Source organism: Echeneis naucrates, chromosome 10, assembly GCF_900963305.1.
Source record: "Echeneis naucrates chromosome 10, fEcheNa1.1, whole genome shotgun sequence".
Classification (NCBI taxonomy): domain Eukaryota; kingdom Metazoa; phylum Chordata; class Actinopteri; order Carangiformes; family Echeneidae; genus Echeneis; species Echeneis naucrates.
Window position 1 is genome coordinate 6,599,097 of NC_042520.1, and position 27,537 is coordinate 6,626,633.

The 27,537-nt window shown below is 39.7% G+C and overlaps 4 protein-coding genes and 1 long non-coding RNA gene across 6 annotated transcripts; all 5 read left to right on the top strand.

Annotated features, from left to right (window-relative positions):
* The first annotated feature begins 3,416 nt into the window (after positions 1–3,416).
* Positions 3,417–5,253, top strand: LOC115049641 (signal-regulatory protein beta-2-like). The gene is made up of 6 exons (XM_029512021.1): positions 3,417–3,452; positions 3,600–3,929; positions 4,057–4,428; positions 4,590–4,715; positions 4,941–4,987; positions 5,071–5,253. The coding sequence occupies exons 2-6, from the start codon at positions 3,614–3,616 to the stop codon at positions 5,209–5,211; spliced, it is 1,002 nt and encodes a 333-aa protein (XP_029367881.1). The 5' UTR covers positions 3,417–3,452; positions 3,600–3,613; the 3' UTR covers positions 5,212–5,253.
* Positions 5,254–7,537: 2,284 nt separating this feature from the next.
* Positions 7,538–9,927, top strand: LOC115050391 (uncharacterized). The gene is made up of 7 exons (XM_029513236.1): positions 7,538–7,547; positions 8,021–8,053; positions 8,192–8,518; positions 8,688–9,044; positions 9,217–9,342; positions 9,568–9,614; positions 9,698–9,927. The coding sequence occupies exons 1-7, from the start codon at positions 7,538–7,540 to the stop codon at positions 9,836–9,838; spliced, it is 1,041 nt and encodes a 346-aa protein (XP_029369096.1). The 3' UTR covers positions 9,839–9,927.
* Positions 9,928–12,744: 2,817 nt separating this feature from the next.
* LOC115050127 (signal-regulatory protein beta-2-like) lies at positions 12,745–18,829 on the top strand. 2 transcript variants are annotated; one of them, XM_029512874.1, is made up of 6 exons: positions 12,745–12,795; positions 17,026–17,349; positions 17,535–17,891; positions 18,163–18,300; positions 18,405–18,448; positions 18,578–18,829. In XM_029512874.1, exons 1-6 carry the CDS (start codon positions 12,747–12,749, stop codon positions 18,701–18,703), a joined length of 1,038 nt encoding a protein of 345 aa, XP_029368734.1. In that variant the 5' UTR covers positions 12,745–12,746; the 3' UTR covers positions 18,704–18,829. The 2 variants fall into 2 exon arrangements, with proteins under 2 accessions (XP_029368734.1, XP_029368735.1); XM_029512875.1 differs by lacking the exons at positions 17,026–17,349; positions 17,535–17,891; positions 18,163–18,300; positions 18,405–18,448; positions 18,578–18,829 and adding exons at positions 12,943–13,281; positions 13,467–13,823; positions 13,973–14,098; positions 14,203–14,246; positions 14,328–14,553 and having other exon boundaries at positions 12,746–12,795.
* Positions 18,830–20,913: 2,084 nt separating this feature from the next.
* Positions 20,914–22,278, top strand: LOC115050393 (uncharacterized). Its single transcript, XM_029513237.1, has 4 exons — positions 20,914–20,964; positions 21,112–21,435; positions 21,621–21,977; positions 22,139–22,278. The coding sequence occupies exons 1-4, from the start codon at positions 20,916–20,918 to the stop codon at positions 22,276–22,278; spliced, it is 870 nt and encodes a 289-aa protein (XP_029369097.1). The 5' UTR covers positions 20,914–20,915.
* Positions 22,279–22,284: 6 nt separating this feature from the next.
* On the top strand, positions 22,285–22,712 carry LOC115050128 (uncharacterized). The gene is made up of 3 exons (XR_003841170.1): positions 22,285–22,395; positions 22,489–22,535; positions 22,619–22,712. It is a non-coding gene; the product is annotated as an uncharacterized LOC115050128 (long non-coding RNA).
* Positions 22,713–27,537: the final 4,825 nt, after the last annotated feature.

The following is a 27,537-nucleotide window of genomic DNA, read 5'->3' on the forward strand; positions in this document are numbered from 1 at the left end:
CTCAGTGCCAGCCATCATGTTGAAAGAAACCAACTGGTTTAAAGGTCCATCTTTCTTGTCCAGAGACTCCCCCCCCCCAGAGACACTTGAGCTGATAGAACCTGATACAGACATAGATATACGCACACAGCAGGTCACAGCTTTCGCAACCAAATCCTTTGAAGATGAGCTTAGTTCACACCGATTTGAATGCTTCTCCAGCTGGAAGATACTCAATCGGGCTATCACCAAGCTCATACACAAGGCCAGAGTGCACACGAAAAGCCTGAACAGCAAGATAGATGCTCTGACACAAGCTAGACTGGTAATCATCAGAAATGTTCAACACGACGTGTTCGCTGAAGAGGTGAAATGTCTTTCCAGGGGTGATGTCATCTCCAAGTCTAGTCCCCTGAGAAAACTGAACCCAATTGTAGATGCAGATGGCCTGCTGAGAGTTGGAGGGCGCATCTCTTTGGCAGACATTCCCTGGGAAGAGAAACACCCGATCATTGTCCCCAAGAAACACCATGTAGCTACTTTATTGGTGAGACATTACCATGAAGAGGTGGCACATCAGGGGAGGTACCTGACAGAAGGTGCTGTACTCTCTGCTGGGCTGTGGCTGATTGGAGGCAAAAGGCTGGTGACAAACATCATACAGAAATGTGTAATCTGTAACAAGCTAAGAGGAAGAATGGAAGAACAAAAAATGTCAAACTTACCTGCTGAACGACTCGAACCAGGTCCTCCATTCACAAATGTAGGAGTTGATGTGTTTGGCCCATGGATCATCAGCACAAGACGAACCCGGGGTGGCATTGCAGAGAACAAACGTTGGGCAGTTATCTTTACCTGCCTAGTCACAAGAGCAGTGCATATTGAAGTGCTTGAATCACTGTCCTCAAGCTTTGTAAATGCATTGAGAAGATTTGCCGCTGTCCGTGGTCCTGTTCGTCTCTTCCGTTCTGATCGAGGAACAAACTTCGTGGGGGCATGAGAGGAGTTAAGAATGAACTCTGAAGACCCTGAGCTGACAACTTACCGTCAAGATCAAGGCAGCAGGTGGATCTTTAACCCTCCCCACTCCTCACACATGGGTGGAGTGTGGGAGCGGATGATAGGAGTTGCTCGCAGAATATTGGATGCACTGCTGCTTAAGGCAAAAACACCCCACCTGACTCATGAAGTTCTGGTTACGTTCATGTCTGAAGTCATGGCCATTATAAATGCCAGACCTCTGGTTCCTGTGTCTTCTGATCCAGATGCGCCCACTATCCTGTCACCTGCCATGCTCTTGACACAGAAAGCTGAGCCAGTGTTGCCACCACCAGGAGAGTATGACCTCAAAGACCTCTACAGAAAGCAGTGGAAGCAAGTCCAGTCTATGGCTGATGTATTCTGGAAACGCTGGCATCAAGAGTTCCTGGTGTCACTTCAACCAAGGCGAAAGTGGCATGTGGAGAAGCGGAACCTGACTGAAGGAGATGTCGTGCTTCTTAAAGATGCACAAGTCAAAAGAAATGAGTGGCCTGTAGGAGTGGTGGTGAAGGCCATTCCTAGCAAAGACTCTAAAGTCCGCAAAGTAGATGTTAAAGTAGTCAGACATGGTACTCAGAAGATGTACACTAGGCCTGTTTCAGAGGTTGTATTGCTTGTGAAAAATGAGTAGTGTTATAATGCATTATAACAGGCGGGGAGTGTGATGTTATTGTTTTGAGTTTGAGTTTAACACAGATGTTTTTGCAGCAACGCTAATTTGTGCCTTCTGTGTTTCCGTAGCTGGTGCAGACTAGAGGAAGTCAGGTATAGTTTTTAGTTGACCTAGTTTTTGAGAGAGACGGACAGCGGGAGAACTCCCATCCTTTTGTTTTTTTTTATATGGCCAGAAAACGTTTGCCTTTTTACAGTGATTTCGAAATAAAGTTGAAAGGAAACCTCAGCTTCCTTTTTTGGAGAAACTGTTCGCTATCTGCCGAGCTAGTGTAACGGGCGAGAAGACGTGAAACACACACAAGCACGGGCAGAATAGCATCATTTTAGGGATCATAGTTGTGGTCAGCAGTCGGTGGACCTTGATGACGGCCACAAACCAAAGTCTTGTGACCTGACAAATATTTCTGTTCTTTTTTTTCTCTCCCTCAGTGTATTTTCAGTTTTCATACACTTCATACACACATACATCAGCTTTGGTAAGTTTTGGTGGGAGAGGTTTTGCTGTTGTCCTGGACTGTGTGTCTGTGACTGTTACTGACAGTCTTTGTTCTGTTCATAGCATCAGGCATGATTTATTTATATTGAGCACTTTGGTATGTTTATTATGTGAAAACTAAACCTCTGGAGTTTATTACCACCTCCAGCTGAATGTGTTCTGCTTCTGCGTTTCAGCAGCGCTCTGAAAATAACTGAAGAGACTACAGAGGATGGATGTTGTGACCACAGAAACCTCCCCAAGTCTGTCCGCTCTGCTCTTCATGCTGAAGTGACTGATGTGTGGGAGGGGCATCACTGATGATGTGGCACGTGTGGATTGGCTGCTTCACACTAATGCTAAGATGGCTCCTGCATCTCAGTGAATCACTGTGGAAAATGGCCACTTAACTACGTAGAGACAACAGCGTCTTTAGAAGTGTATTATATTCAACAAGTCGAACATTAATAATGAAAAGCTTTTTGGGTTCATTGTTCTTAAATCTCCATTTGCATCATAGACCTTGTTTTAGACATTGATTTTGAACAGCAGGGCCATCGAGGGGCTGGAGCCAATCTGCTGCTGACACTGGACAAGGGCGGGGCATACCTGGACAGGTGAGCAGTCTATAAATATACAGAGAGAGACACACACAGGCAAACAGCCTAAACCTGCAGTTATCTAGACTGTGGGATGAACCCAGAGGACCTGCAGAGAATCCATGCAGATGACTTTCATTTTAACATTTTAGAAAGTGAAGTAATACTGTAATACAGTAACACATGCAATTTTGTGTTAAATTGTCTGTTCTTTACTCATTTGTGCAAATAAACTTCTCCAAAGCATCAGATTGGAATAAATTACACATCAATAGTGTTTGAGCACATTTTAAAAGGATCAGTTGAAAAGTCATTGATTTATTGTGGAAACTTTGAAAATGTTGTCAGTTATTTCTCACTTCCTGTTCCTGTTATATTGAATAATCTGTCAGGTTAACTCGTTAGTTCCATTCATGGAAACCCACCATGAACAAGAGCTTGTTGTAATGTTGTTTTGTGTGTTTAGACATGAAAGATAGTGATAATATTTCCACTGTGGTGGCACAGAGAGACACCAGTGTAATGACTGACCAATCAGATTGCTCTCATATTGTTCCCTCCCCTTCATACGACTACATTAAGGGAAATCATCTTCAACAGAGTTTAAAATAACTGCTGTCTTAAGTGGATTAACATGAAAATGTTGATCATATTTCATCTTTTGTTCTTCCTCAGAGCAGGACGTAAGTAGATAAAGTCAACTTTTCTCAAAATGTATTCTGCAGTCTAAGTTTTCAATTTTATAATAATCTTTTTGTATCAGTTTAGATCTAGAGATATGTGCCTCTGTCTCTGATTTTAATTCCTGATCTATTTAATGGTATTTTTAGGAAGCACAGATGAAATGACCTTTGAGACGAAGACTGTTGTTGTTGGAGAAGACGTGAAGTTGACGTGTCCCCGCCAAACATCTGATTACTCTGCAACCTTATTTTGGATCCGACTTGTTTATGGAAACTTACCTGAAGTCTTGGGAGGAACATATTCATTCGATGATTATCGTGTTAATAAGAGTCCTCGTTCTACAGCAAAACAAAAACCTGGAACTTTTCTGCTGCATTTTCATAAAACAGAGCAAAGTGACACTGGACTGTACTACTGTATAAAAGTCGATGACTTAGAGATGAAGTTTTTAACAGGAACATTTCTCAGAGTTAAAGGTAAATAAAGTACGGTACACAGATTCAAATTTAATTAGAAATAATCTCAAGGAACTTCTCAAATACAATTGGTCAAAGTGAAACATATTTCTTCAATGTATACTTTAGATTTTTTTATATTTGTCAGGAGCAGAACCTGAGATCACCACCAACTTTCAGCTTCCTCCATCTGATCCAGTCCGTCCAGGAGACTCAGTGACTCTTCAGTGTTCGGTCCTCTTTGACTCTGAGAAGAAAACATGTCCAGGAGATCACAGTGTGTACTGGTTCAGAGCTGGATCAGATGAAGCTCATCCCAGTTTCATTTACGCTCATGGAAACAATAGAGATCATTGTAAAAAGACTCCTGAGTCTGAGTCCACACAGAAATGTGATTACTTCTTCTCCAAGAACGTCAGCTCCTCTGATGCTGGGACTCATTACTGCGCTGTGGCCACGTGTGGAGAAATTTTATTTGGAAATGGGACTAAACTGGAGATTGATAAACTGGAAATTGAAGGTAAGTGGAGAATATTCTTATATAAATGTTCAATTGGCATATTTTTGTGTTTAATTTCAGAATGTAGAATTTAGATCCTATTTAACGCAGTAGTTATTTATATTTTCTCATCCAATAAAATCATAATGAACTTTATTTCTTTGGTTCATATATAATTTCAGAGAACATGATGGATCTCCAGAGGACGATCACACTTCTGTTGGTGTTATGTGGTACTTTGGCTACAGCTCTGATTGTTACTGTCTTCCTGTTTTATATGAAGAAGAAAACTTCTGATTGTTCCAAAGGTAGTAGAAGTTGACGGAGACGTCTGTTCTTTTTACTACATATCTGCTGCCTGTTCTCTTGCTCATAAGTCTGATAGTCATATTTATCTTCGTTTTCACCAACGAGAAGAACAAATGTGACTGTTGTAATGGTAATGTACCTAAATCATACTTGTCTTTCCATCAGTAAACCTCTCCTGCATCCTGACTGACTGATATCTATATATTTTCTGTTTCCTGCTCCAGCTGCTGCTGTCCTGCACAAAAACAGACGACAACAGACGAGTCAACAGGTGAGGAATTTAAATGTTGGACTGATGTGAACAAAAAAGAAGATTCAGATTTTTCACCTTCATTTCTCTATATATTTCTCCAGAGAGGGAACGATGATGCATGGATTTATTCTTCTGCCATCTACAGCGTGATAAAAACTGGAAGTTGTTCATTAAAGGATGCAAAAGCAGCAGAGAGAGAGAGGACCTTCACTGCTATGAGAGCTTTTGGGATGGATCAATGAATGAATGTGTATTTGTGCTGTATAACGGCAGATATAATCCAAAATGCTATTTTATATCTGTCTGATTGGTAATATTGTCAAAAAATTCATTTTGAACTGTTCTACATTTGAAACTTTCCAGATAAAACACTGGATGATGAGTGAAAGCACCGATCACAGTTTGGTGTTTGAAACTGGGAAAATTACAGACATGAATTTTTTTATATCCAACTTTATTTTTCACATCATGATTTTAGTAACAATGTTTTACTTAATGCTGATTGAATTCTTTAGTTTTGTGTTTGCTTCATTGAAAAAACCAAACAGTAATAAATTGTTCTTTGCACACATTTACGCTCATACTGTTTATTTTTAACAATTAAATTCTTCTCATCTGCTCATGATTTTGCAAACATGCAACAGAAAATAATTTCTCTACGTAAAGATAGATCTTCCAGGAAGTGGCCAGTTGTAACGATGAAATGTGATCTATGTCACCCACGAGGCTCATTATTTTCATCTGGTGGACAGAATAACAGTGTTGGTGTTTGAATGTCTTCATGATTTCATTCACACCAGAGAAAAGTTTTTAGCTTTTCCATTTGAACTGTTATCACAGACCAGTCTGGCATCAGTCAAGATAACAGCAGTCTGTACATCTTGTGTGCATTTTGGTCTTCTGGTTAACAAAGAGGTTGGTGTGGTAGAGATGTGGGGAGCGACCTACAGAAAGGGGGCTGGAGCCAATCGCAGCTGACAATGGGCGAGCAAACACTCTGAAGAGGTCGGCGGTCGATATCAGGGCCGACATATAAAGGAGGACGAGCATTTACACTCACACTCAGGTCACATATTAATCCAAAGATGAATGTCTCTGGACTGGGAGGAAGCCAGAGAAGCAAAAACACAAAAAAGGAAACAGAGCCGGTCAAATGATTTCTATCGCCTTCTTGCAGGTTCAGTTTGTTTAGATGAATAAAACAGGACAGAAAATATTTTGCACAAATCAGCATCACTGTGTCTCTCCAGTTAAAAAGGACAACACAACACTGTAAAGAGCATTTGACTGATCCACAGATGACTTTTTGTGTTCAAGCTGAAGGGAATCATCATTTGGATTAAAATGAGTTCTTTTGCTCACACACATAACTTCCTTTCATTCTTTCTTTTGCTTGTAGAAAAAAATGTTTATGATAATAGACTCAAAGAGAGAAAACTTGATGCTGTAGGTACAATTCATCATGTCTGCCTTGAGAACAACAAGCAAAGCCACATGCAGCAGCTACAGTCACAGTCACAGGTTGAGGTGGGACATTTCTCCCCCTCTGACCGACCACACAAGTTTTTCACTCTCAACAGACCTGACCAGAAAAAAACACATAACTACAAGTACATGCAGCTTTAGTTTTAACCAATCAAACTATCTTCAAATGATTTAGTGCTTCATTTTAAATGTGAATATATTCATTCATTACGTCCGGCTGCCAAACTTGTGTTTCAATAATGAAACTTAACATCTCAGTACAAACTGCTGCTCTCAGTAAAAGAGCCTCCTGAGCACCTCCCCCTCTGACAGCAGCTACCAGAGAGCAGCAAACCTCTAAAAGGTCTGAGCAAAAATATCCACCATGTAACATTACTGAGAAAGTGTGTTTGTCTCCATTCCTCCTTTTACGTCTCCTGTTGGTTACTGAGGTATTATTATTAATTATAAGAGTAATACTACTATTTTAAAATGATAAGCAGCAGTAAAAGTTGAGCTAAAATACAGAGAGAGAGGAATAAAGGCCTCTTGGTAATTACACCTCAAGAAAGACATCAGAAGTTTTCACTGTAAGAGTGCTGCTCTGTTCTGTAGTGAACAAGTGAAGAGACTACAGAGGATGGATGTTGTGACCACAGAAACCTCCCCAAGTCTGTCCGCTCTGCTCTTCATGCTGAAGTGACTGATGTGTGGGAGGGGCATCACTGATGATGTGGTGCATCTGGATTGGCTGCTTCACAGGAAATTGAAGATGGCTCCACTGCCTTTGTGAATCACTTTGATATGAAGATGTATTTTGTCTGCAGTTGAACAACAAAAGCAACAGTCGGATGAGGATCTGTCATTTCAGTGCTCACATCCTCACAGTTCAGAGAGGTCGAATCAAACAATGTCAGGAAAAACACAAAGACTTTTTTTTATCATCATTCTTTTCTCAACAACCTCAAACAAAAATGCTGCTGAACTTTTTGTTTCATTGATCACATGTTTAAACGTGCCGATAAACTTCTTTGGATGTGATCATGAGCTGTGTTTGGTTTGATGGATCAGACTTTGGGACAAAAAGGCATTACTGATAATATCATGTCGACATGTGAGAGGGACAAAACCTGTGAAGCACAAACAAATTGCACCTGCTGTACTTTTTGACACGTGGCTCGTGGTATCTGAGGTTATTTTTTAAATATGTCATATTTCTTATTTAGGAATATAAATAAACTGCAATTAATTATGACCTACACTTAAACTAAAATGTTGTAGATGATTGCACATTCACTGCACTTTGCATCATATCTCATCACCAGCTGAGTGAACTTTCAGAGCCAGTTACAGAAACCCACCATGAAAAAAAGTTTGTTTTCAGGGTTGTTTTTTGTGTTTAGACAGGAAAGATAGTGATAATATTTCCACTGTGGTGGCACAGAGAGACACCAGTGTAATGACTGACCAATCAGATTGCTCTCATATTGTTCCCTCCCCTTCATACGACTACATTAAGGGAAATTATCTTCAACAGAGTTTAAAATAACTGCTGTCTTAAGTGGATTAACATGAAAATGTTGATCATATTTCATCTTTTGTTCTTCCTCAGAGCAGGACGTAAGTAGATAAAGTCAACTTTTCTCACGAATATTGTGTAACCTAGGTTTGAAAACATCACTTTAGAAATGATGTGAATCTGTCTCTGTTATTAATCAATCTAATTAATTAATCTGCTCCATTTAATTGTATCTTCAGGGTGCACAGATGATCTACTCTTTGACAGAAAGACTGTTGGTGTTGGAGAAGATGTGAATTTGACATGTAAACGCCAAGTTAGCCACATGGGCAAGTTATTTTGGATCCGGCTTGTTTCTGGAAACTTAGCTGAACTCTTGGGAGGAACATATTCATTTGATCATAATTTTGTTAATAAGACTCTTCGTTTTGCAACAAAACAGGAAACTGGAACTTTTCTTCTGCATATTCATGAAACTGAGCAAAGTGACACTGGACTGTACTACTGTATAAAAGTCGAAGGCTTACTTATGAAGTTTTTAAAAGGAACATTTCTGAGGATTAAAGGTAAATTTAATTCAGTACACACACTGTTCACAATCATCAAAATTGTAGACATGTTACTGGCAAACGTTTACAAACTACGTATAAAGAGTCTTTTCATTTTGGTAATTTTTAGTTTTGTTTAGATGATCAAAAGTAATTTCACATATTTTTTTGTGTCTGTATTTCTCAGGGGCAGAACCTGAGATCACCACCAACTTTCAGCTTCCTCCATCTGATCCAGTCCGTCCAGGAGACTCAGTGACTCTTCAGTGTTCTGTCCTCTTTGACTCTGAGAAGAAAACATGTCCAGGAGATCACAGTGTGTACTGGTTCAGAGCTGGATCAGATGAAGCTCATCCCAGTTTCATTTACGCTCATGGAAACAATAGAGATCATTGTAAAAAGAGTCCTGAGTCTGAGTCCACACAGAAATGTGATTACTTCTTCTCCAAGAACGTCAGCTCCTCTGATGCTGGGACTCATTACTGCGCTGTGGCCACGTGTGGAGAAATTTTATTTGGAAATGGAACTAAACTGGAGATTGAAGGTAAAAGTGGAATATTTTTATATAATTGCTCAAATTGCATATTTTTGTGTTTAATTTCAGAATGTAGAATTTAAATCTTATTTCACACAGGAGTTATTTATATTTTAACATCCAATCAAATCATAATAAACTTAAATTCTTTGGTATAATTATTATTATTATATAATTTCAGAGAACATGATGGATCTCCAGAGGACCAACACACTTCTGTTGGTGTTATGTGGTACTTTGGCTACAGCTCTGATTGTTACTGTCTTCCTGTTTTATATGAAGAAGAAAACTTCTGATTGTTCCAAAGGTAGTAGAAGTTGACGGAGACGTCTGTTCTTTTTACTACATATCTGCTGCCTGTTCTCTTGCTCATAAGTCTGATAGTCACATTTATCTTCATTTTCACCAACGAGAAGAACAAATGTGACTGTTGTAATGGTAATATACCTAAATCATACTTGTCTTTCCATCAGTAAACCTCTCCTGCATCCTGACTGACTGATATTTATATATTTTCTGTTTCCTGCTCCAGCTGCTGCTGTCCTGCACAAAAACAGAGGACAACAGACGAGTCAACAGGTGAGGAATTTAAATGTTGGACTGATGTGAACAAAAAAGAAGATTCAGCTTTTTCACCTTCATTTCTCTATATATTTCTCCAGAGAGGGAACGACAATGCATGGATTTATTCTTCTGCCATCTACAGCGTGATAAAAACTGGAAGTTGTTCATTAAAGGATGCAAAAGCAGCAGAGAGAGAGAGGACCTTCACTGCTATGAGAGCTTTTGGGATGGATCAATGAATGAATGTGTATTTGTGCTGTATAACGGCAGATATGATCCAAAATGCTATTTTATATCTGTCTGATTGGTAATATTGTCAAAAAATTCATTTTGAACTGTTCTACACTTGAAACTTTCCAGATAAAACACTGGATGATGAGTGAAAGCACCGATCACAGTTTGGTGTTTGAAACTGGTAAAATTACAGACATGAATTTTTTTATATCCAACTTTATTTTTCACATCATGATTTTAGTAACAATGTTTTACTTAATGCTGATTGAATTCTTTAGTTTTGTCTGCTTCATTGAAAAAACCAAACAGAGTAATAAATTGTTCTCTGCACACATTTATGCTCATAGTGTTTATTTTTTAACAATTAAATTCTTCTCAACTGCTCATGATTTTGCAAACATGCAACAGAAAATAATTTCTCTACGTAAAGATAGATCTTCCAGGAAGTGGCCAGTTGTAACGATGAAATGTGATCTTTGTCACCCACGAGGCTCATTATTTTCATCTGGTGGACAGAATAACAGTGTTGGTGTTTGAATGTCTTCATGATTTCATTCACACCAGAGAAAAGTTTTTAGTTCTTCCATTTGAACTGTTATCACAGACCAGTCTGGCATCAGTCAAGATAACAGCAGTCTGTACATCTTGTGTGCATTTTGGTCTTCTGGTTAACAAAGAGGTTGGTGTGGTAGAGATGTGGGGAGCGACCTACAGAAAGGGGGCTGGAGCCAATCGCAGCTGACAATGGGCGAGCAAACACCCTGAAGAGGTCAGCGGTCGATATCAGGGCCGACATATAAAGGAGGACGAGCATTTACACTCACACTCAGGTCACATATTAATCCAAAGATGAATGTCTCTGGACTGGGAGGAAGCCAGAGAAGCCAAAAACACAAAAAAGGAAACAGAGCCGGTCAAATGATTTCTATCGCCTTCTTGCAGGTTCAGTTTGTTTAGATGAATAAAACAGGACAGAAAATATTTTGCACAAATCAGCATCACTGTGTCTCTCCAGTTAAAAAGGACAACACAACACTGTAAAGAGCATTTGACTGATCCACAGATGACTTTTTGTGTTCAAGCTGAAGGGAATCATCATTTGGATTAAAATGAGTTCTTTTGCTCACACACATAACTTCCTTTCATTCTTTCTTTTGCTTGTAGAAAAAAATGTTTATGTTAATAGACTCAAAGAGAGAAAACTTGATGCTGTAGGTACAATTCATCATGTCTGCCTTGAGAACAACAAGCAAAGCCACATGCAGCAGCTACAGTCACAGTCACAGGTTGAGGTGGGACATTTCTCCCCCTCTGACCGACCACACAAGTTTTTCACTCTCAACAGACCTGACCAGAAAAAAACACATAACTACAAGTACATGCAGCTTTAGTTTTTAACCAATCACACTATCTTCAAATGATTTAGTGCTTCATTTTAAATGTGAATATATTCATTCATTACGTCCGGCTGCCAAACTTGTGTTTCAATAATGAAACTTAACATCTCAGTACAAACTGCTGCTCTCAGGAAAAGAGCCTCCTGAGCACCTCCCCCTCTGACAGCAGCTACCAGAGAGCAGCAAACCGTTAAAAGGTCTGAGCAAAAATGGCCGCAATGTAACATGACTGAGAAAGTGTGTTTGTCTCCATTCCTCCTTTTACATCTCCTGTTGGTTACTGAGGTATTATTATTAATTATAAGAGTAATACTACTATTTTAAAGTGATAAGCAGCAGTAAAAGTTGAGCTAAAATACAGAGAGAGAGGAATAAAGGCCTCTTGGTAATTACACCTCAAGAAAGACATCAGAAGTTTTCACTGTAAGAGTGCTGCTCTGTTCTGTAGAGAACAAGTGAAGAGACTACAGAGGATGGATGTTGTGACCACAGAAACCTCCCCAAGTCTGTCCGCTCTGCTCTTCATGCTGAAGTGACTGATGTGTGGGAGGGGCATCACTGATGATGTGGTGCATCTGGATTGGCTGCTTCACAGGAAATTGAAGATGGCTCCACTGCCTTTGTGAATCACTTAGATATGAAGATGTATCTTGTCTGCAGTTGAACAACAAAAGCAACAGTCGGATGAGGATCTGTCATTTCAGTGCTCACATCCTCACAGTTCAGAGAGGTTGAATCAAACAATGTCCGGAAAAACACAAAGACTTTTTTTTATCATCATTCTTTTCTCAACAACCTCAAACAAAAATGCTGCTGAACCTTTTGTTTCATTGATCTCATGTTTAAACGTGCCGATAAACTTCTTTGGATGTGATCATGAGCTGTGTTTGGTTTGATGGATCAGACTTTGGGACAAAAAGGCATTACTGATAATATCATGTCGACATGTGAGAGGGACAAAACCTGTGAAGCACAAACAAATTGCACCTGCTGTACATTTTATCTCTCATGGAAAGTGAATTAACGCACACACAAGATGAACAACGCAGAAATATGCAGTGTTGTGTCAGATTGTCTATTCATGCCTCAAAGGCACAAATTTTCTAAAATTGACCTCCATTTGGTAAAAATGACACGTAGCTGGTGGTGTCCGAGTTTATTTTTAAAATATGCCATATTTCTTATTCAGGAATATTAATAAACTGCAAGAAATTATGATGCAAACTTAAACTAAAATGTAGATGATTCACTGTTTGCATCATATCTCATCACCAGCTGAGTGAACTTTCAGAGCCAGTTACAGAAACCCACCGTGAAAAAAGCTTGTTGTGATGTTTTTTGTGTTTAGACATGAAAGATAGTGATAATATTTCCACTGTGGTGGCACAGAGAGACACCAGTGTAATGACTGACCAATCAGATTGCTCTCATATTGTTCCCTCCCCTTCATACGACTACATTAAGGGAAATCATCTTCAACAGAGTTTAAAATAACTGCTGTCTTAAGTGGATTAACATGAAAATGTTGATCATATTTCATCTTTTGTTCTTCCTCAGAGCAGGACGTAAGTAGATAAAGTCAACTTTTCTCAAAATGTATTCTGCAGTCTATGTTTCAAATTTGATAATAATCTTTTTGTATCAGTTTAGATCTAGAGATATGTGCCTCTGTCTCTGATTTTAATTCCTGATCTATTTAATGGTATTTTTAGGATGCACAGATGAAATGATCTTTGAGACGAAGACTGTTGGTGTTGGAGAAGACGTGAAGTTGAAATGTCCCCGTCTGAATTCTACTCAGAGCCTAAAGCAGACCACATTATTTTGGATCCGACTTGTTTCTGGAAACTTTCCTGAAATCTTGGGAGGAACATTTTCATTTGATTATGACGGTGTGAATGAGAGTCCTCGTTTTACAGCCAAACAAGAACCTGGAACTTTTCTGCTGCATATTAACAAAATAGAGTCAAGTGACACTGGAATGTACTACTGTATAGATACAGAAACGCTTGACCTGAAGTTTTTAAAAGGAACATTTCTGAGGATTAAAGGTAAATTTAATTCAGTACACACACTGTTCACAATCAAAACTGTAGACTTAACATGTTGCTGGCAAACGTTGATGTAAATTCCCCTACAAACTACATATAAAGAGTCTCTTCATTTTCGTAATTTTTAGTTCTATTTAGATGATCAAAAGTCATTTCACATATTTTTTTGTGTCTGCATTTCTCAGGAGCAGAACCTGAGATCACCACCAACTTTCAGCTTCCTCCATCTGATCCAGTCCGTCCAGGAGACTCAGTGACTCTTCAGTGTTCGGTCCTCTTTGACTCTGAGAAGAAAACATGTCCAGGAGATCACAGTGTGTACTGGTTCAGAGCTGGATCAGATGAAGCTCATCCCAGTTTCATTTACGCTCATGGAAACAATAGAGATCATTGTAAAAAGAGTCCTGAGTCTGAGTCCACACAGAAATGTGATTACTTCTTCTCCAAGAACGTCAGCTCCTCTGATGCTGGGACTCATTACTGCGCTGTGGCCACGTGTGGAGATATTTTACTTGGAAATAGGACTAAACTGGAGATTAAAGGTAAATGGAGAATATTTTTATATCATAGTGACAATCTAGACGTAACATGTACTCTATTTATATTTTATTTTTACAAACATGTTATTGATATCTTCACATCCAATCAAATCACAATGAACTTTAATTCTTTGGTTCATATATAATTTCAGATAACATGATGGATCTCCAGAGGACCAACACACTTCTGTTGGTGTTATGTGGTACTTTGGCTACAGCTCTGATTGTTACTGTCTTCCTGTTTTATATGAAGAAGAAAACTTGTGATTGTTCCAAAGGTAGTAGAAGTTTCTTAAATATCAAAGAGTATTTTGCTGAAGACAACCTGACTTGATTTCCATTTGTCCGTTGTGTAACCATCTCTCGTCTTCACTCTATACAGCTGCAGATGCTGCAACAGTCAGCACTGATCAGAGAAGTCAGCAGGTAAGATTATTGTCATATATTCTTCCTGAATATGATTTGTTTTAATGGCATTAATCTCATAACCTTCTTCAATATTCTCAGAGAGATGAGGACCGACTTATTTACTCCGCTCCAACCTTCACCAGGAGGAAAGCTGCAAAAGTGGAGAGAAGGAATGCAAAATGAGAAGAGACTATCTACTCTGGTGTCAGAGCTTTGTGATTGCTTAGAACTGATTTGTTTTGATTTGTTTTGAGGTAATTTCTCTTTGGCTTTGTATTTTTTGTCAGCGTAACTTCAGATGTTGTAAAAATCTTTCCTGAACTGTATGACATTATTTTTGTAAAATGGCGTTGATCATGGGGCATAAATATTCATAATTAAATGTCTAATGGCTTTGACAACACCTGACTGCACTGGTGTTCATTCATTCTTACCTCTTTTCTCAGCATTTTTTGCTGAAAGAAAATGATCTGTGATATGTTTTTCTGTGACTTTGTGGGTCATTGTAGAAGTTACTGGCAGAAAATTCACTGATGACAATACAGTATTCACTGCAAGGCCTTCATCTAAAATTAGGTTGGTTGTTTTATGTCCATTGTTCTCTCTATGAAGCTTTGTGTGTTGATTTTGTTTACAGGTGTTGGACACAATCTTGTTTCAGGGATCATTGTCGTAGTCAAATCAATTGTGTACACACTCTTCTATTTCTATCATCAAGGATACTCTGAACAAGTTGCCAGTCTATTCAAGGGCCGACATATAAAGACAGTCAATAATTCATGTTCACACAGTTCTGTGGGAAATTTATAGTCACACATTAACCGATATGTAAATATCTTTGGACTGTGGGAAGAAGAGAGCAGCAAACTGCTAAAATGTCTGAGCAAAAATGGCCGCGATGCAAAATGACTATGAAAGTGTGTGTGTCTGTTTGTACATCTCCAGCTCGTTTTCATCTTTTAAATGATAAAGCTGCAGTAAGAGCTCAGCCTTCTGGGGCTAAAATAGAAAGTGAGAGAGGAAGAAAAGTTTGAAACCACACACACAACAGTGCTTCAGTTTCCGTGCATCTTTTGTTCATCAGCACTGACTGTGAATCTGAGTGTATTTGTGTCAGAAGCAACAAACAGTTTGAACACACAAAGAGCTTCATGTACAAAGCAGAACTCAGAATATGTGACAGTAAGTTTTTTTCTGACTCGATGTGTGTAACCATGTTTGTGTGTCATGTTAACAGGACTGGACCCATCAGTTTGTATCAGTTGTATGTTGGCCGTGATGGCGACCACAAACTAGAAATGTGTTGATCCCACATATTCATGATAACACATATTTATTATTCTGTTCTATCTATAAATTGTCAGCCTTAATACACAGCTACCTCCACTCCACTTCAGTCATATTTTGTGACCAGACTTTGAGGTATTGTCCTGGACAACACCACAAACAGTCTCACTGTTACTGACAGTCTTTCTGCTGTACTCAGCATCAGACATGATTTATTCATACCAAGCACTATTATATCTTCATGATGTTACTGCAAACTGTCTCTGAATCTGTTTTTATGATATCGTAAGAGTGCCGTTCTGCTGCTGTGTTTCAGCAGCGCTCTGAAAAGAAGTGAAACAAGTAGAGAGGATGGATGCTGTGACCACAAACACCTCCTGAAGTCTGTACTCTGCTCTTCATGCTAAAATGACTGATGTGTGGGAGGGTCATCACTGATGATGTTCAGTGTCTGACTTGGCTGGTTCACAAGATACACTGTGCTGCTAAAAGTATTGGCTCACGTGCCTTGACTGGAATATAAACATTCTTAATCCAAAGAGTTTAACATGATGTCGGTCCATCCTTTGCAGCTATAACAGCTTCAGCTCTTCAGGGAAGGCTTTCCAAAATGTTTAGGAGTGTGTTTATGGGAAGTTTTGACCATTCTTCCAGAAGCGCATTTGTTGGAACAGGAAGACTCCATCCCCAGCTTTGAATTAAATCTAATTATGTCATCAAACTCAGTTTACGCCACAGAATGATGAAAATGACAACATCTGTTGGCCCAAAATAAAAAGTGCAACGAAAACAACAGCCAGATGAGGATTGTTTTCAGTTCAGTGCTCACATCTGCAGAGTTCAGAGGTCAAATCAAAGGACATCAGGAGAAAAAAGAAAAGACTGGTTTTTAACCACAATATATTTTTTTTCTCACAGTCCTCAAAAAAAAAGAAATGCTGTTGAACATTTTAAACCTGGAAAAAACTCAGTCATTTTATAAAATTATCATTATTTTTTGTGAAAATTTTCCATGAAATTGTGGATTATTGCAAAACTTACTTTCCACACAATTTAAGGTCATCTGCTGAGTTAACTCTCAGTGACAGGTATGAAAACTCACCGTGAAGGAAATTTTTTCATCAGTGTTGTTTCATGTGTTTAAAACGGAAAGAGTATCAATAATATTTCCACTGTGGTGGCACAGAGGAACGCCAGAGAAATGACTGACCAATCAGGTTGCTCTCACATTGTTCCTGCCCCCTTCATATGTCTTCTTTAAGGGAAGTCATCTTCAATAGAGTTTAAAATAACTGCTGTCTTAAGTGGATTAACATGAAAATGTTGATCATATTTCATCTTTTGTTCTTCCTCAGAGCAGGACGTAAGTAGATAAAGTCAACTTTTCTCAAAATGTATTCTGCAGTCTACGTTTCAAATTTGATAATAATTTTTTTGTGTCAGTTTAGATCTAGAGATATGTGCCTCTGTCTCTGATTTTAATTCCTGATCTATTTAATGGTGTTTTTAGGATGCACAGATGAAATGAATTTTGATTCTGTTGTTGTTGGAGAAGACGTGAAGTTGACGTGTCCTCGCCAAACATCTGATTACTCTGCAACCTTATTTTGGATCCGACTTGTTTCTGGAAACTTAGCTGAACTGTTGGGAGGAACAAATTCATTTGATGATTATCGTGTTAATAAGAATCCTCATTTTACAACAAAACAAGAACCTGGAACTTTTCTTCTCTATATTAATGAAACAGAGCAAAGTGACACTGGACTGTACTACTGTATAAAAGTCAGAGACTTAGATATGAAGTTTTTAAAAGGAACGTTTCTGAGGATTAAAGGTAAATTTAATTCAGTACACACACTGTTCACAATCAAAACTGTAGACTTAACATGTTGCTGGCAAACGTTGATGTAAATTCCCCTACAAGCTACATATAAAGAGTCTCTTCATTTTCGTAATTTTTAGTTCTATTTAGATGATCAAAAGTCATTTCACATATTTTTTTGTGTCTGCATTTCTCAGGAGCAGAACCTGAGATCACCACCAACTTTCAGCTTCCTCCATCTGATCCAGTCCGTCCAGGAGACTCAGTGACTCTTCAGTGTTCGGTCCTCTTTGACTCTGAGAAGAAAACATGTCCAGGAGATCACAGTGTGTACTGGTTCAGAGCTGGATCAGATGAAGCTCATCCCAGTTTCATTTACGCTCATGGAAACAATAGTGATCATTGTAAAAAGAGTCCTGAGTCTGAGTCCACACAGAAATGTGATTACTTCTTCTCCAAGAACGTCAGCTCCTCTGATGCTGGGACTCATTACTGCGCTGTGGCCACGTGTGCAGAAATTTTATTTGGAAATGGGACTAAACTGGAGATTGAAGGTAACTGCAGCCTACTTTTAAATTAGCATTGATAAATTTGAAAATTTCTTAGCTCAATTTTAGAAGCTTGTCTATTTATAGCCTGTTTCATAAAAATGTTGAAACAATACGTTCACATCCTATGAAATTATGATCAACTAATTATGTTATTGTTGTCTTATTTCGATTGTGAAATAAGGATGTTTATCTGTTTAATCTTAGAATGTTTGTCAGCATTTTTATTTTCTCATCCAATCAAATCACGATTAAGTTTCTTTCTTTGTTCCCTAAGTTACTTCAGAAAAGAACCTAATTGAATTGCAGAGGACCATCACGCTTCTGTTGGTGTTATGTGGTACTTTGGCTACAGCTCTGATTGTTACTGTCTTCCTGTTTTATATGAAGAAGAAAACTTGTGATTGTTCCAAAGGTAGTAGAAGTTTCTTAAATATCAAAGAGTATTTTGCTGAAGACAACCTGACTTGATTTCCATTTGTCCGTTGTGTAACCATCTCTCGTCTTCACTCTATACAGCTGCAGATGCTGCAACAGTCAGCACTGATCAGAGAAGTCAGCAGGTAAGATACATGAGAAAAGACAGAACTGGATAAGTTATTAACATTTCTTCTTCCTGAATATGATTTTTTCTGAACTCTCACCATCATTATCATTAATCTCATAACCTTCTTCATTATATATCTTCTCAGGGAGATGAGGACCGACTTACTTATTCTGCTCCAACCTTCACCAGGAGGAAAGCTGGAAAAGTGGACAGAAGGAATGAAAAAGCAGCCGAGAAAGAGACGGTGTATTCTGGTGTCAGAGCTTTGTGACAGATTAACAATCCAGACATTGGATTTGTTTTGAGTCAATAAAGCTGATGATGTGACTCGACTTACTGCAAATCTTTTGTTTTAAATGAGTTATCATTAGTCCATCCTTCTGATGAGTATGCTCACTTGGTATACGGGACACCAGGGTTCGATTCCCTGGTGAAGAACTCCAGCCACAAGGCGCCCACTGTGGTACTCTTGTGCCGGTCCCAAGCCCGGGTGATTGTTTGGGCTGCGTCAGGAAGGACATCTGGCGTAAAACTGGAGCCAAATCAAATCATCTAAGTGGAAGGACGGTGACTTGCTGTGGTGACCCCGAACAGGGAAAAGCTGAAAGAGGAAACAAATAAAAAATGAGTCCATCCTTCTCCACATGAAGCTGTCTGTGTCTGTTCTTTGAACGAGGAACAAACACATCATTGTTTTAAGGATCATTATGGGCTCAATCATTTGTGGACCTTCATGTTTGCTGAAAACCAAAATGTGGTGATCTGCCAAATATTGCTATGTATTTACTCTACATGTGATCAGCCGGGCAGCACGGCGGCACAGTGCTGTTATCTCACAACAAGAAGGTTGTGGGTTCGGTTCCCGGCCTGGGGCCTTTCTGAACGTGCCTGTGTGGGTTTCCTCCCACCGTCCAAAGACATCATGTTTGGGTTAACTGCTGACTCTAAATGGTCCGTAGGTCTGAGTGTGAGTGTGAGTGGTTGTTGGTCTCTGTCTGTCTCTGTGTGTCGGCCCTGTGATGGACTGGTGACCTGTCCAGGGTGACCCCTCCCTCACCCAGTGTGACCTGGGTGACCTGGGACCAGCAACAACAGCGTTAGAAGATGAATGAAGACAACAGCGTTAGAAGATGAATGAAGATATGTTCAGCTTTCATTGGTGTCATACACAGATACTTCTGCTCTACTTTTACATTTTTGAGGGCAGAATTTGTACTGTTGTCCTGGAAAGTGTTTCTGTCACGATATTAGAGTCTTTCCACTGTTGTTCATGGCATCAAACAGGATTTATTCATGTTGAGCACTTTGGTGTCTTTATGATGTTACTGGAAGAGAAAAATCCCAGAAAGTTTTCAGCACCTCCAGCTGAATGTGTTCTGCTTCTGCGTTTCAGCAGCGCTCTGAAAATAACTGAAGAGACTACAGAGGATGGATGTTGTGACCACAGAAACCTCCCCAAGTCTGTCCGCTCTGCTCTTCATGCTGAAGTGACTGATGTGTGGGAGGGGCATCACTGATGATGTGGTGCATCTGGATTGGCTGCTTCACAGGAAATTGAAGATGGCTCCACTGCCTTTGTGAATCACTTAGATATGAAGATGTATTTTGTCTGCAGTTGAACAACAAAAGCAACAGTCGGATGAGGATCTGTCATTTCAATGCTCACATCCTCACAGTTCAGAGAGGTCGAATCTAACAATGTCCGGAAAAACACAAAGACTTTTTTTTATCATCATTCTTTTCTCAACAACCTCAAACAAAAATGCTGCTGAACCTTTTGTTTCATTGATCTCATGTTTAAACGTGCCGATAAACTTCTTTGGATGTGATCATGAGCTGTGTTTGGTTTGATGGATCAGACTTTGGGACAAAAAGGCATTACTGATAATATCATGTCGACATGTGAGAGGGACAAAACCTGTGAAGCACAAACAAATTGCACCTGCTGTACATTTTATCTCTCATGGAAAGTGAATTAACGCACACACAAGATGAACAACGCAGAAATATGCAGTGTTGTGTCATATTGTCTATTCATGACTCAGTGGCACAAATTTTCTAAAATGTATCCCCGTTTGGTAAAAATGACACGTGGCTGGTGGTGTCCGAGTTTATTTTTAAAATATGTCATATTTCTATTGAAAATATAAAAAACTGCAATTAATTATGACCTACACTTAAACTAAAATGTTGTAGATGATTGCACATTTACTGTTTGCATCATATCTCATCACCAGCTGAGTGAACTTTCAGAGCCAGTTACAGAAACCCACCATGAAAAAAAGTTTGTTTTCAGGGTTGTTTTGTGTGTTTAGACAGGAAAGATAGTGATAATATTTCCACTGTGGTGGCACAGAGAGACACCAGTGTAATGACTGACCAATCAGATTGCTCTCATATTGTTCCCTCCCCTTCATACGACTACATTAAGGGAAATCATCTTCAACAGAGTTTAAAATAACTGCTGTCTTAAGTGGATTAACATGAAAATGTTGATCATATTTCATCTTTTGTTCTTCCTCAGAGCAGGACGTAAGTAGATAAAGTCAACTTTTCTCAAAATGTATTCTGCATTCTACGTTTCAAATTTGATAATAATCTTTTTGTATCAGTTTAGATCTAGAGATATGTGCCTCTGTCTCTGATTTTAATTCCTGATCTGTTTAATGGTATTTTTAGGATGCACAGATGAAATGAATTTTGATTCTGTTGTTGTTGGAGAAGACGTGAAGTTGACGTGTCCTCGCCAAACATCTGATTACTCTGCAACCTTATTTTGGATCCGACTTGTTTCTGGAAACTTAGCTGAACTGTTGGGAGGAACAAATTCATTTGATGATTATCGTGTTAATAAGAATCCTCATTTTACAACAAAACAAGAACCTGGAACTTTTCTTCTCTATATTAATGAAACAGAGCAAAGTGACACTGGACTGTACTACTGTATAAAAGTCAGAGACTTAGATATGAAGTTTTTAAAAGGAACGTTTCTGAGGATTAAAGGTAAATTTAATTCAGTACACACACTGTTCACAATCAAAACTGTAGACTTAACATGTTGCTGGCAAACATTGATGTAAATTCCCCTACAAACTACATATAAAGAGTCTCTTCATTTTCGTAATTTTTAGTTCTATTTAGATGATCAAAAGTCATTTCACATATTTTTTTGTGTCTGCATTTCTCAGGAGCAGAACCTGAGATCACCACCAACTTTCAGCTTCCTCCATCTGATCCAGTCCGTCCAGGAGACTCAGTGACTCTTCAGTGTTCGGTCCTCTTTGACTCTGAGAAGAAAACATGTCCAGGAGATCACAGTGTGTACTGGTTCAGAGCTGAATCAGATGAAGCTCATCCCAGTTTCATTTACGCTCATGGAAACAATAGTGATCATTGTAAAAAGAGTCCTGAGTCTGAGTCCACACAGAAATGTGATTACTTCTTCTCCAAGAACGTCAGCTCCTCTGATGCTGGGACTCATTACTGCGCTGTGGCCACGTGTGGAGAAATTTTATTTGGAAATGGAACTAAACTGGAAATTGAAGGTAAAAGTGGAATATTCTTATATAAATATTCAATTGGCATATTTTTGTGTTTCATTTCAGAATGTAGAATTTAGATCCTATTTAACGCAGGAGTTATTTATATTTTAACATCCAACCAAATCATAATGAACTTTAATTCTTTGGTTCATATATAATTTCAGAGAACATGATGGATCTCCAGAGGACCATCACATTTCTGTTGGTGTTATGTGGTACTTTGGCTACAGCTCTGATTGTTACTGTCTTCCTGTTTTATATGAAGAAGAAAACTTCTGATTGTTCCAAAGGTAGTAGAAGTTGACGGAGACGTCTGTTCTTTTTACTACATATCTGCTGCCTGTTCTCTTGCTCATAAGTCTGATAGTCATATTTATCTTCGTTTTCACCAACGAGAAGAACAAATGTGACTGTTGTAATGGTAATATACCTAAATCATACTTGTCTTTCCATCAGTAAACCTCTCCTGCATCCTGACTGACTGATATTATATATTTTCTGTTTCCTGCTCCAGCTGCTGCTGTCCTGCACAAAAACAGACGACAACAGACGAGTCAACAGGTGAGGAATTTAAATGTTGGACTGATGTGAACAAAAAAGAAGATTCAGATTTTTCACCTTCATTTCTCTATATATTTCTCCAGAGAGGGAACGATGATGCATGGATTTATTCTTCTGCCATCTACAGCGTGATAAAAACTGGAAGTTGTTCATTAAAGGATGCAAAAGCAGCAGAGAGAGAGAGGACCTTCACTGCTATGAGAGCTTTTGGGATGGATCAATGAATGAATGTGTATTTGTGCTGTATAACGGCAGATATGATCCAAAATGCTATTTTATATCTGTCTGATTGGTAATATTGTCAAAAAATTCATTTTGAACTATTCTACATTTGAAACTTTCCAGATAAAACACTGGATGATGAGTGAAAGCACCGATCACAGTTTGGTGTTTGAAACTGGGAAAATTACAGACATGAATTTTTTTATATCCAACTTTATTTTTCACATCATGATTTTAGTAACACTGTTTTACTTAATGCTGATTGAATTCTTTAGTTTTGTGTCTGCTTCATTGAAAAAAACCAAACAGTAATAAATTGTTCTTTGCACACATTTACACTCATACTGTATATTTTTTAACAATTAAATTCTTCTCATCTGCTCATGATTTTGCAAACATGCAACAGAAAATAATTTCTCTACGTAAAGATAGATCTTCCAGGAAGTGGCCAGTTGTAACGATGAAATGTGATCTTTGTCACCCATGAGGCTCATTATTTTCATCTGGTGGACAGAATAACAGTGTTGGTGTTTGAATGTCTTCATGATTTCATTCACACCAGAGAAAAGTTTTTAGCTTTTCCATTTGAACTGTTATCACAGACCAGTCTGGCATCAGTCAAGATAACAGCAGTCTGTACATCTTGTGTGCATTTTGGTCTTCTGGTTAACAAAGAGGTTGGTGTGGTAGAGATGTGGGGAGCGACCTACAGAAAGGGGGCTGGAGCCAATCGCAGCTGACAATGGGTGAGCAAACACTGAAGAGGTTGGCAGTCGATATCAGGGCCGACATATAAAGGAGGACGAGCATTTACACTCACACTCAGGTCAATTTAGAGAAACACAAGAAACTTGTGCGACAAAAAAAATGGACCAGACTCAGTGATCACCTTCCTAGCAACAAACTTTCACCCTGCTCTATGTTCCCTACAGATAATATCCAACTAGGCCAGTGAGCGGTGATAGCTATCATGTCTTCGGGGTCATCTGGTGGGAACCTCCTTTCGTCGGTGTTTCGTCTAGTTAGGCCCACAACACCTCCAGAAGGCTAGACCGTGAACACTGGCGTCCCAGAGTCACCCCCTAATGCCAGCCATCACCACTCCTCACACAAAGACAACTATCTCAAACAGCACTACTATCACCTACTCTGACCTCTCACCAACTGCACCAGTGAAAGCGGGGTGGGGATACAGACCCTGGTTCGGGTAGGGGGGAGAAATAGAGGAGAGAGAAAAGTAGGGATGGGATACAGACCCTGGTTCGGGTAGGGGGCATGAAAGTATAGAGCGTGCAGGAAGTGGAGGCAATACAAGCTACACTAGCACACTAGCAGATTCAGCAACTAAACTCACCTGAACAGCCAAAGCCAGCACTCCAACAAAGGCCAATTCTCCTAGGCTAACCGCATGGTGTCGAAAAGGCACAAACACAAAGAACTATTTCAAGCAACACCACTGTCAACTACTCTAACCTCTCACCAATTGCACCAGTGAAAGCGGGGTGGGGATACAGACCCTGGTTCGGGTAGGGGGGAGAAATAGAGGAGAGAGAAAAGTAGGGATGGGATACAGACCCTGGTTCGGGTAGGGGGCATGAGAGTATAGAGGGTGCAGGAGGGGGAGGCAGTACAAGCTACACTAGCAGATTCAGCGACTAACCTCATCTAAACAATCCTATATTCAAGTAAAATCAACACACCAACACAGGCCAACTCACCTGGACTAACCACATGGTGGCAAAGAGGCTCAAACAGGCCACACCCCCACTTAAATACACTTCCCCTTCCTGGATTTCTTCCTCTGCTTCTCCCGAGAGTCTGTCTATCTTAAGAGCTCCCCCTGCTGGGCCCCCAGCTACTATTACCTCTTCTAACCCAAATCCACTGACTAGATCTTACTGCCTCATCTGACATTTCCTTCACTATTTTCCTCACCCTCTGGCTGCTTCCTCCTAACTCCCTCAACAAAGCAACAGCAGATCTTGCTACAAACCCTCTACATCCTACTTCCACTGGACAAATCCTAACCTTCCATCCTCGCTGCTCAGCATCCTTACCTAAATCTGCATACCTGAGCTTTTTCCTTTCATATGCTTCTTCAACTAAATCCTCCCAAGGCACAGTCAGCTCTATGAAATATACTTTCTTTCTACTCCTAGACCACAAAACTATATCAGGCCTTAGCTTTGTGCAGGCTATTTCCTGGGGTACAACAAGCTTTCCTCCTAAGTCTACCTGCATCTCCCAGTCACTAGCATCCTCTAAACTGCCTTGCTTCCTTATTATCTTATTAACCCTCCTTCCTGCACAAACTGTATTGCAACTCTCTTTGTCTTAGACCCTCCTAAAACTGCCTGCCTCCGTATATCTTCAATGCCTGCAGCTAAGCTTTTTAAAACCTGGTTATGTTGCCACGTATATCCGCCTTGTGAGAGACTAACCTTACAACCTGACAAGATGTGTTTTAAAGTTGCAGTACCTGAACATACAACATACCGGGTCTCCATTTACCCAGAGTTTTAGGTTCTGGGGAGTTGGCAAAACATCATATGTTGCCCCTATCAAAAATCTAATCCTACTTTCCTCCATACTCCACAGCTCTTTCCAACTAAGCTTTTTCTTCTCTACACCTTCCCAGTTCAACCACTGTCCCTGCTTAGCCTGAGCCACTGCCCTCGCACCTCTTAATATTTCCTCCTGTCTACGAACCTGCTCCACAACTAGCTTCCTCTTCTCTTTGGGACCTGCTCTACTCCACACTGGTTTGCCTGAGCCAAGCCCCAAGCCTCCCCGGCCTATCTGTACATTACCCACAATCTCGGTATGCCTAAGAGCTGCTTCTGCTTCCTGCACTGCCATTCTTGGATTCCATTTTCTCCCCTTGGTTGGGTTTGGAATCACTTTACTAACAACCACGTCTTTACTCCCAGATAACAGGAGCTCTGTCCTAACCTTAGTACATTTAAACTCCTCCACTAGACTAGATACTGGGAGCTGAAGTATGCCTTTCCCATACAATGCCACAGTGCTTAAACATCTCGGAACCCCGAGCCACTTCCTAATGTAAAAGCTTACTAGTCTTTCCATTTTCTCTGCAACAGATATTGGAATCTCATATACTGACAGTGGCCACATCAATCTAGGAAACAATCCAAACTGCAAACACCACAACTTCAACTTTCCTGGAAGTCCTGATTTATCTATTCTATCCAGTCCCTAAGCAACATCCTTCCTAAACTGCACTACTTGTTCTCTGTCATTCAAATCTGCCTTGTACTACCTACCTAAGCTCTTTACTGGTTTTTCCCTAATTATTGGAATTGCTTCTTCATTTATTACAAACTTTCGATCACTTAATCTTCCTCTACTTATTGAAATACCTTTAGACTTACTAGGCTTGATTCTCATACTAGCCCACTTTAAGTTTTTATTAAGTCTCTCAAGTATTCTTTTCATACATGGCACCGTTGTAGTTATCAACGTCATGTCGTCCATATATGCCCTAATTGGTGTAAGGCGCATCCCATCCTGCCGCCTCTCTCCACCTACAACCCACCTAGAGGCTCTAATAATTACCTCCATTGCCATTGTGAATGCTAATGGAGAAATCGTACACCCTGCCATAATACCTATTTCTAACTTCTGCCAACCTGTTGTAAAGCCTGCCGCACTTAAACATAGTCAGATATCTTGGAAATAGCTTCTTACTAAATTGACTACTACTCTAGGCACTCTAAAATAATCAAACACCTCCCAAATAAGACTATGTGGCACTGACCCAAATGCATTTGCTAAGTCCAAGAATATCACATGCAAATCTCTTTTCTCACTCTTGGCTGCCTGAATCTGATGCCAAATCATGCTAGTGTGCTCTAAACACCCTGCGAAACCTGGTATTCCTGCCTTCTGTACTGAAATGTCTATTAAGCTATTCCTTTCTAAATAACTAGCTAGTCTCCGTGCAACTACATGAAAGAAAATCTTCCCCTCTACATTCAGGAAATAGATCATACAAAACTGACTCAACTCTGAGGACTCCTTCTCCTTAGGAATAAGAACACCTCCTGCCCTACGCCATGCTCTGGGAATAGACTGTTTCTTCCAAACTATTCTTAACTGCCTCCACAAAAACTTTAGGATATCAGGTGCGCTTTTATAGACCCGGTAGGGGACTCCATTTGGCCCTGGGGCCGAAGAAGCCTTTGCATATTAATCCAAAGATGAATGTCTCTGGACTGGGAGGAAGCCAGAGAAGCCAAAAACACAAAAAAGGAAACAGAGCCGGTCAAATGATTTCTATCGCCTTGTATATTTCTTGCAGGTTCAGTTTGTTTAGATGAATAAAACAGGACAGAAAATATTTTGCACAAATCAGCATCACTGTGTCTCTCCAGTTAAAAAGGACAACACAACACTGTAAAGAGCATTTGACTGATCCACAGATGACTTTTTGTGTTCAAGCTGAAGGGAATCATCATTTGGATTAAAATGAGTTTGTCAGGTTTTGGGTTAAAGCTGGGGTTAGTGTTCTGTCCATGTCACTTTCTGTTTTATTTTGTAGTCCTGGTCCCTTCGTGTTCCCGGTTATGTTACTTCCTGGTTGTGTCCCATGTTGATTGTCTTCCCTCCCCTGATCTGGATCACCTGTGTCTTGTTTACCAGTGTGTATTTAAGTCCTGTTTTCAGTCTTGTCCTTGTTGGATCATTGTCGCTGTCACTGTCATTGCCGCTGTCATTGTCGTTGTCATTGTCCGGTCTCCGTGTTGTGGCCTTGTCCATG